This window comes from Crocuta crocuta, unplaced genomic scaffold (genome assembly GCF_008692635.1).
Source record: "Crocuta crocuta isolate KB4526 unplaced genomic scaffold, BGI_CrCroc_1.0 scaffold186, whole genome shotgun sequence".
Classification (NCBI taxonomy): Eukaryota; Metazoa; Chordata; class Mammalia; order Carnivora; family Hyaenidae; genus Crocuta; species Crocuta crocuta.
The window spans coordinates 10,510,888-10,519,957 of record NW_027551569.1 but is presented as its reverse complement, the minus strand read 5'-3'; the positions used below and the strand labels follow the sequence as shown (position 1 = coordinate 10,519,957).

The window sequence follows — 9,070 nt, the reverse complement described above, 5'->3', positions numbered from 1 at the left end:
TCGTGGGAATTATTCAGTCATTTAAAATAGTCCGGAGAAACTAAGCCAACATGGAGCAGTACTTACAGAAGACAGTGATATGATCAAGTCAAACCTTAAGAACAGAATAATTACAAACCACAGTATTAAAAATAACTGTGCACAAAGAAACTTCACTGTTATCATATTTGTAGAGGGAGGTCTTTTACCTTTTATCTTTCAAATTGTCAAAACCTTTATTAATACTGAGAAATACACAACTAATAAAAGAAAATAAGCTTAGTTACTCTTTTCACATTAATCCTTTGTATTTACAAAGTGCATGTGGAAATATTTCAGTGAGAGAAATAAGGGAAAAAAGTCATGATACAGTGATTTATACAAATACTTTTATTTTGGTTTCAGATGTATATATAGCAGTATACATTTGAGTAAGGAGGCTACTCAAGTCCAGTAGGGGGAAGGTTACAAAAGATACATAAAAAATATTCATATCAAAAGCATGAGGATCCTTACATCCTTTCTTAAAGAACAAGCACATTCTATACAAATGGAAGGGTCGTGACAAAGAATTTTAAAGTTCAAGAGCCTGTCACAGTAATGAGGTATCAATAACGGACAAGAGGAGTCTTGCAAGCTTCTCTCTGACCAGTACTCACTGAAGCCTCATTCGTTTTTCCGGGGGCCCTTTAGCGCTCATTATCTGTTGGACGTTCTTCGTGGTCTCCTTCTCCTCGGATTTTACAGTTTCTGGTATAGGTTCTGCCTCTTTCTTTGTCTGATCCACTAGACATCAAAAGCAGACATTGTTTGGAGGGAGAGGAAGGTGTAGGGATGAGATCAATTTAGACAATGGTCATGAGAATGGTTCAGGTTCAAGTTCATTTAGAACTGCTTATCTCAGGTTCTAAATTTAGCGGTTTCATGGGCAGATGCAGAAGAACCCATTTACAAACCTAAAAACCTGATAACCCAAGCAAATCTGTGATAGCAGACAAAAACACATGGCATTTAGAGAAGACATTATGCGTGAAGAGATTATACAGTCTATCCCAGGCTGAAGAGGTAGCTCAATATCTGTTTTCAATGATGAAACAGAACAGCTTTCTTCCAGAGATATGAACTAAAAACAACTTCAAATCACCTCAGCTTCTCCACACCTCCTCAACACTTACTCTTCCCACTCCAATTAATCTTTTAGATACTAATGACTACCGCAAAAGCACCACCTTTTGGCAATTCAGCAGATCTCGAAAATTAGGAGTAACGAATTACCAGGAGTCTAGAGGACAAAATGACCACAGCTCATCTTACATGCTTTAGTGGTTAACTGAGTCTTGTTTCAAGTTTGACAAGAACATCAGGAACATACCTGGGACAGGTTTTTCTCCAGACTTTTGCTATAATTTTAAAAAGGGGGTGGGGAGAAAACAGGGCAGGTTAGCAAAATTTTCTTCTTCTTGACTTCGTAATTCTTATTAAAATTACACTTTCACTCAAATTATATTAAAAACGACTCCATAAAGAGAAACTACTATTCATGTACCATAAAAAGTAAACTTCTCATTTTCTACTTCTTATTCTTTTGTTGCGGAAAAGACAGAAACCCAAAATTAGAACGAAAGAATCAAACATAAATAATTTTCCGTTGAACAGCTATCTATAAAGCCCTCTACCTCTGTACCTAGGCTATGATGCTTTCAAAAAGTAGCTAAGCAGAAGGCCACCTGGGTGGCTCAGTCAGTTAAGTGTTCGACTCTTGGTTTTGGCTCAGGTCATGATCTCATGGTTTCTGAGTTCAAGCCCCACCATGGGCTCCATGCTGACAGTGCAGAATCTGCTTTGGATTCCCTCTCTCTCTCTCAAAAATAAATAAATAAACTTAAAAACTTAAGAAAAAAAGTAGCCAAGTAGAATCCAATGGGAGAGAATAATGGAGCCTTTCAAGACTCCAAAGGCTTACTCGTTTAGGGGACATGAGCTCAAAGAAAGCAAATGAAATATGGAGCAACACTCCAACTTTTAGAGTTGGCAGGTACAGGAAGCAAAGAGGAAAAAGGTGATTTTCCTTTGAACGTAAAGGCTTCTGATGAGAGTACTATTAAAAATCAAACTATAGAAAAAAAAGGATGGGGGCATCACTGAGTCAGGAACAAAGTGAGATCCTCCATTCTGCACAACAGTTCTTTTATTTGATTATGCTGTCATCTCCCATTTCCCAATACCCAAGTTAAATGCTTTAAAACTTTTCTCCTCCTTGCTCCTCAAGGCTCACAGCCTACCCTTCACCTGAAGCCAATGACTCTGTGGTCTAGGTTTTTAAAAACAGATGTTAACACCCCAAGTTCCCTCCCATTTAATTACTTTCAAACTTATACCTTTACCTACACCTACACACACACACACACACACACACACACGTACGTTGCTTTCTTTATGGACTTCCCTGTTATCTCCAAAGAATAACATTCCCTTCATCGTTAAAGTTAATGTCTCCAGGCATTTTCTGAATTTTGTTCTGAATTTACATGCCCTCCCTAAGCTTTCTTATCTATTCCTAGGACTAAAGACAACAAAATTTCCTGGTATCACATGCTCCAGATTCATGCTGCCAACTGCCTACTAGCCCATCCCAACTTCAAGTTCCGGGAACATTACACTTAATAAGACCAAAACTGAGCTCCATATTATTATTCACTGTGCAGAAAAGATTAACATAGAAGGCTTGAGGCTTTTATGTTAGAAAGGCAAGACTGGCCCTTGTTGATGACCAGGAACTTGAGTTTTGGAAGGTTCTCGCCATTCTGATACTGGTGGCTCACTGTGCCTAGCCTGAACAATGTTCATGCTGAACATTTGCTTTCTTTACAGGAATGTGAATTGTGGAATGAGCTAGAGAGTACCTACAGGATGACACCCCCCTCCCCCACAGCCCACCCAAAAAACACTGGAACCAAGTCTTTAATAGACTTCCTTGGTCACAAATGCCACACACGTTGCCTCATTTTCATTGTTGAAAGAACACATTTTGTGTAACTCCTAATGGGAAGGAAAGGCTACAAGGAAGCCTGCACATGGGCTCCTCCAAACGTTACTGGTCATTTTCTTCTCTGTACAGCCACAGAATTTGTTCAAGCTCTTCACAACCTAACTTCTCTGATTCCAAACATCACCTTTCCCTAAGCATCTTCTATACTGTTAGTGGTTATCTTCCCAAAACATAAAACTAACTACAATACATTACTTCCTTGCAACTGTACTGAAACATTTAATGGGTCCCTACTGCCACCATTCATAGTTCTCAGCTAGTCAGTGATAAGCATCTAGAAAATGAGGTGCACAATATTTCTAGGGCACCTGGGTGGCTCAGTCGGTTGAGGATCCAACTTTAGCTTAGGTCATGATCTGAAGGTTCAGGGGTTTGAGCCCCATGTTGGGCTCTGTGCTGGCAGCTCAAAGCCTGGAGGCTGCTTCTGATTCTGTGTCTCCCTCTCTCTCATGCTCCCTCCCTGCTCATGCTCTTGTTTCTCTCTCTCTCAAAAATAAACAAACATTAAAAAAAAAAAGATATTTCTATACTTCCAGAGAGCATTATTGACACTGCATTGGTTTGTCTGTAGTGATGACAGTTCAAATACTTCAAATAACTTAATGTTTAAAATAGCAAATAAATACTAGACTATAAAATGAACTGCAAATTCCTGTGTCTAGCACACAAAATCCTCAATCTAACCCTAAACATCTTTTATGTCTCGTATTCCATTACTCTTCCCCACCCAATCACAGAGAGTAGTATTTAATGTATACAATTTGATGAGCCTTGGACATACACATATACCTGGGATACCACCACCACAATCAAGGTGATAAACACATCCATCACTTCCAAAAGATTCCTTACATGTCTTTGGTTTTAGGTTTTGTTCGTGTGCTAATACTTGACATCTACCTTCTGACCCAGTTTTTAAATGTGCAACACCATATGGTTGCCTGTAAGCACTATGTAGTACAGTAGATCTCCAGAACTTACTCATCTTGTATAACTGTAACTTTATACCCATTTTATTTTATTTTTTATATTTTTATTTATTTCTAGGAGAGAGAGAGAGACAGCGTGAGCAGGGGAGGGTCAGAGAGAGAGAGGGAGATACAGACTCTGAAATAGGCTCCAGGCTCTGAGTTGGCAGTCAGCACAGAGCCCGACGCGGGGCTCAAATCCACGAACCGCAAGATCATGACCTAAGCGAAAGTCGGACGCTTAACCAACTAAGCCACCCAGGTGCCCCAACTTTATACCCATTTTAACAACTCCCTATTTCCCCCCTTCCTCTGTCCTATGGCAACCACCATAATTTCTGCATCTATAAGTTTGACTACTTCAGATACCTCATATAAGGGAATCAATAGTACTCATCCTTCTGCAACTAACTTATTTTACTTAGCATAGTGTCTAACAGGTCCATCCATGAAGCTGCAAATGGTACAATTTCCTTCTTTCTAAAGCCTGAATAATATTCCACTGTACATATATACCACAGTTTTTATCCATGTATCTGTTGTTGAACATCTAGGTTGTTTCCCCATCTTGGCTATTGTGCACAATGCTGCAATAAACATGGGAATGCTTCTATCTCAACCTATACTACAAAGTTGTGGTAATCAAAGCAGTGTGAAATTGACATAAAAACAGACACATACATCAATGGAACATAAGAGAGAGTCCAGAGATAAACCCACAAATATATGGTCAATTAATAAACAACAAAGGACAGTCTCTTCAATAAATGGTGTTAGGAAAACTGAACAACCATGTGCAAAAGAATAAAACTAGACCACTATCTTATACAATACATAAAGATTAGCTCAAAATGGATTGAAATCATGAGACCATAAATCTCTAGAAGAAAACAGAGGCCATAAGCTCCTTGACACCAGTCTTGGAGATAATTTTTTGGTTTTGACACCAAAAGCAAACACATCAAAAGCAAAAATAAACAAGTGGGACTCCAACTAAAAAGCTACACAGCAAAGGAAACCATCAACAAAATGAAAAGGCAACCTACAGAATGGGAGAAAATATTTGCAAATGACATATCTGATCAGGGGATAGTATCCAGAATATATGAAGAACTCATACAACTCAAAAGCAAAAAAAAAAACAAAAACCCCCAAACAACCCAATTAAAAAATGGGCAGAGGAACCGAATATTTTTCCAAAGAAGCCATACAATTGGCTAACACATACATTAANTTTAATATTTTTATTTATTTCTAGGAGAGAGAGAGAGAGACAGCGTGAGCAGGGGAGGGTCAGAGAGAGAGGGAGACACAGACTCTGAAATAGGCTCCAGGCTCCGAGCTGACAGTCAGCACAGAGCCCGACGCGGGGCTTGAACCCACGAACTGCGAGATCATGACCTAAGCGAAAGTCGGACGCTTAACCGACTAAGCCACCCAGGCGCCCCATAAAGGTGCTCGACATTCTAATCATCAGAGAAATGCAAATCAAAACCACAATGAGATATCCCTTTACACCTATTAGGATGACTGATTATAAGTGCTGTTGAAGATGTGGAGAAGAGGGAACACTTGTACCCTGTTGGCAGGAATGTAAACTGGTACAACCAGTATGAAAGGAAAACAGTACAGAGAGTCCCTTAAAAAATTAAAAAACAGAAATACCAAATGATCCAGCAAGCCCACTTAGGAGGATATATCCAAAGAAAATGAAAACAGGATATTGAAAAGATCTCTGCATTCCCATGTTCACTGCAGAATTATTCACCATAGCCAAGATAGAGAAACAACCAATAATCTATCAAAAGATGAATAAAGAAAATGTGGTAAGAAATTGAGTCTTTTTCAGCCATCAGAAAGCAGGAAATACTGCCATTTGCAGAAAGAAAGATGAACCTTGAGGGCATTATGCTAAGGGAAAAAGCCAGAAAGAGAACATGAAATACTTTCACATATAAGTGAAATTTAAAAAGGCCCAATTCAGGGGCATCTGGATGACTCAGTCGATTAAGCATCCAACTTCAGTTCAGTCATGAACTCACAGTTCATGAGTTTGAGCCCAGCATCAACCTCTGTGCTGACAGCTCAGAGCCTGGACCCTGCTTTGGATACTGTGTGTGTGTGTCTCTCTCTGTTCCTCCCCTACTTGCATTCTGTCTCTGCCTCTCAAAAATAAAGATTAAAGAGAAATTTTAAAAAATTTTAATGTTTATTTATTTTTGAGAGACAGAAAGAGCATGAGAGGGGGAGGGGCAGAGAGAGAGAGAGGGAGACACAGAATCCTTAACAGGCTCCAAGCTCTGAGCTATCAGCACAGAACCCGATGCGGAGCTCTAACTCTCCAGCCTTGAGATTATGACCTGAGTCGAAGGTCATGACTGACTAAGCCACCGAGGCGCTCCTAAGAAAGCTTTTTTTTTTTTAAACATTTATTTATTACTGAGAGAGAGAGAGAGAGACAGCATGAATAGGGGAGGGTCAGAGAGAGAGGGAGACACAGAATCCGAAGAAGGGTCCAGGCTCTGAGCTGTCAGCACAGAGCCTGACGCGGGGCTCGAACTCACAAACCGTGAGATCATGACCTGAGCTGAAGTCGGACGCTTAACCCAATGAGCCACCCAGGTGGCCCCCCCAAAAAAGTTTTTTAATAAAAAGGTCAAAGTCATACAGAATAAAGTGATGGTTATCAGTGGCTTGAGAGGGGGTTGGCAGGAGAAATGGGAAGAAGTTGGTCAAATGGTATCAACCTAACCAATAACATTAAGTTCTAGGGATCCAATGTACAGTATGGTGGTTACAGCTAGTATTATACATTTAAAAGTTAGTAAGAGAGTGAATCTTGAATGATCTCACCACAAAAAGGATATGGTAGTTATGTCACATGATAGAGGTGTTTAGCTAATGCCATGGTAGTCATTTTGTAATATAGAAGTACATCAAATCAACACACAGTATGCCTTAAACTTACACAATGGTAAACACTAGTTATATCTCAATAAAACCGAAAACAAAAAGTTTACGACTATGTATTTTTTAATGTTATTATAAATGGGATTGTTTTCTTAATACTTTCTCAGATAGTTTATTGTTAATTTACAGAAATTGAACCCAATGAGGGTTATTTTGCATCTTGCAACTCTACTGAATTTGTTGATTAGTTCTAACAGCTTTTCAGGGGAATCTTAAGGGTTTGGTATGTATAAGATCTGTCAGGGACCATATATAAAGACAATTTTACTTCTTTTCCTATTTAAATGTCTTTTATTTCTTTTTCTTGCTTAACTTCTCTGGCTAGAACTTCCAGTACTATGTTGAATAGAACTGTGGAGAGTGGGCAGTCTTGTTTTATTTCCGATCTTAAAAGAAAAACTATTTTTCACCATTGAGTATGTTAACTGTGGGTTTATCACATATGGTCTTTATTAGGTTGAGATACATACCTTTTATATTGGTTTTCTTAAAAAATGTTTTTTATCATAAAAGGGTGCTGAACTTTGTCACATGCTTTTTCTGCATCTACCGAGACGATCATGTGATTTTTAACCTTTGTCCTGATAATGCAGTGTATCATCAAGATTCATTTCAGTATGCTGGACCATCCTTACATCTCAGGGATAAATCCCACTTGATCATGGTATAGGATTCTCTTAAGGTGCTGTTAAATTCAGTTTGTTAGTATATCATTGAGGATTTCTGCATCTGTGTTCATCACAGATAATGAACTATAATTTTCTTGTGGTGTCTTTGTCTGCCTTTGGTAACAGATTAATGCTGTCCTCATAAAATGAATTTGAAAATGTCCCATTCCTCTTCAATTTTTCAGAGTTTGAGAAGGCCTGGTATTAATTCTCTTTAAATGTTTGGTAGAATTCACCTGTGAAGTCATCTGGTCCTAGGCTTTTCTCTGTGGAGAGGTTTGTGATAATTTAATCTCCTTACTTTTGGTTTATTGAGATTTTCTGCTTCTTCATGACTTAGTCTTGGTAGGTTGTACGTTTCTAGGAATTTCTTACAAACTTTCCAATTTTCTTTTTCTTTTTGTTTTAGGTTTTCCAATTTGTCGGCATGTAATTGTTTATATAATCTCTTATGATCCTTTTGCTTCTCTCACCTCTTTCATTTCTAGTTTTGAGTCTCCTCTCTTATTAGTTTAATTAAAAGTTTGTCAGTTTTATCTTTTCAAAACACCAACTCTGAGTTTCATTTTTCTAGAGGTTTTTCTAGTCTCTATTTTATTTGCTTTTACTCTAGTCGTTTTCATTTCTTTCCATTTGCTAATTTGTATGTGAAAATTAAACAACATACTCCCGAACAACCGATGAGTCACAGAAGAAATCAAAAAGAAAATCAGAAATTTGGAAATAAAAATGAAAACACAACATACCGAAACTTATGGGATGCAACAAAAGCAGTACTAAGAGTAACATTTATAGTAATAAATGCCTACATTAAAAGGGAAGAGGGGTGCCTAGGTGGCTAAGTTGGGTAAGTATCTAACTGACTCTTGATTCTGGCTCAGGTCATGATCTCATGGTTCATGAGTTCAAGCCCTGCACTGGGCTCTGTGTCAATGATGTGGAGGCTGCTTGAGATTCTCTCTCTCTCTCTGCTCCTTCTCCTCCCCTGCTCTTGCACATTCTCTCTCTCAAAATAAGAATAAACTTAAAAAGAATTTTTTTAATAAAAATTTAAACAATTTAAACATTTTTAAAAAAAGGAAAGAAAGTTCTCAAATAATCAATCTTAAGTTTACAGCTCAAGGAACTAGAAAAAGAAGACCAAACTACGGATTTCTGGTTTCTGAGAAATCTGTCCATTATTATTAACATATCCATTAATTAGTAGAGACATTAATATATCCCTTAATACTCTTTCATGTTTCTGGTTTTGTGTGTTCTATTCCCATTTTCTAGATTAGCACTGTCCAAAAGAAAGAGGTGAACCACAAATGCAAGCTGGTAGTTACATTTTCTGAAAGAAACCGAGGAGTTTTATTTCTTAACCAAATATATCTAAAATAGCATTTTTTTCAACATATAATCAATATTTTAAAATTATTAAGATATTTTAATTT

At 37.9% G+C, this 9,070-nt stretch overlaps 1 protein-coding gene across 2 annotated transcripts in view; it reads right to left on the bottom strand.

Annotated features, from left to right (window-relative positions):
• Nucleotides 1–351: 351 nt before the first annotated feature.
• MED6 (mediator complex subunit 6) overlaps nucleotides 352–9,070 on the bottom strand; it is a 20,441-nt gene continuing 11,722 nt past the window's right edge. For both annotated transcript variants that reach the window (XM_077750740.1, XM_077750741.1), the window contains exons 7-8: nucleotides 1,352–1,379; nucleotides 352–765 (exon numbers count right to left, since the gene is read on the bottom strand). In XM_077750740.1, the coding sequence (XP_077606866.1) occupies nucleotides 635–765; nucleotides 1,352–1,379 (159 nt within the window). In that variant the 3' untranslated portion in view covers nucleotides 352–634. The remainder of the gene's footprint in view (nucleotides 766–1,351; nucleotides 1,380–9,070) is intronic.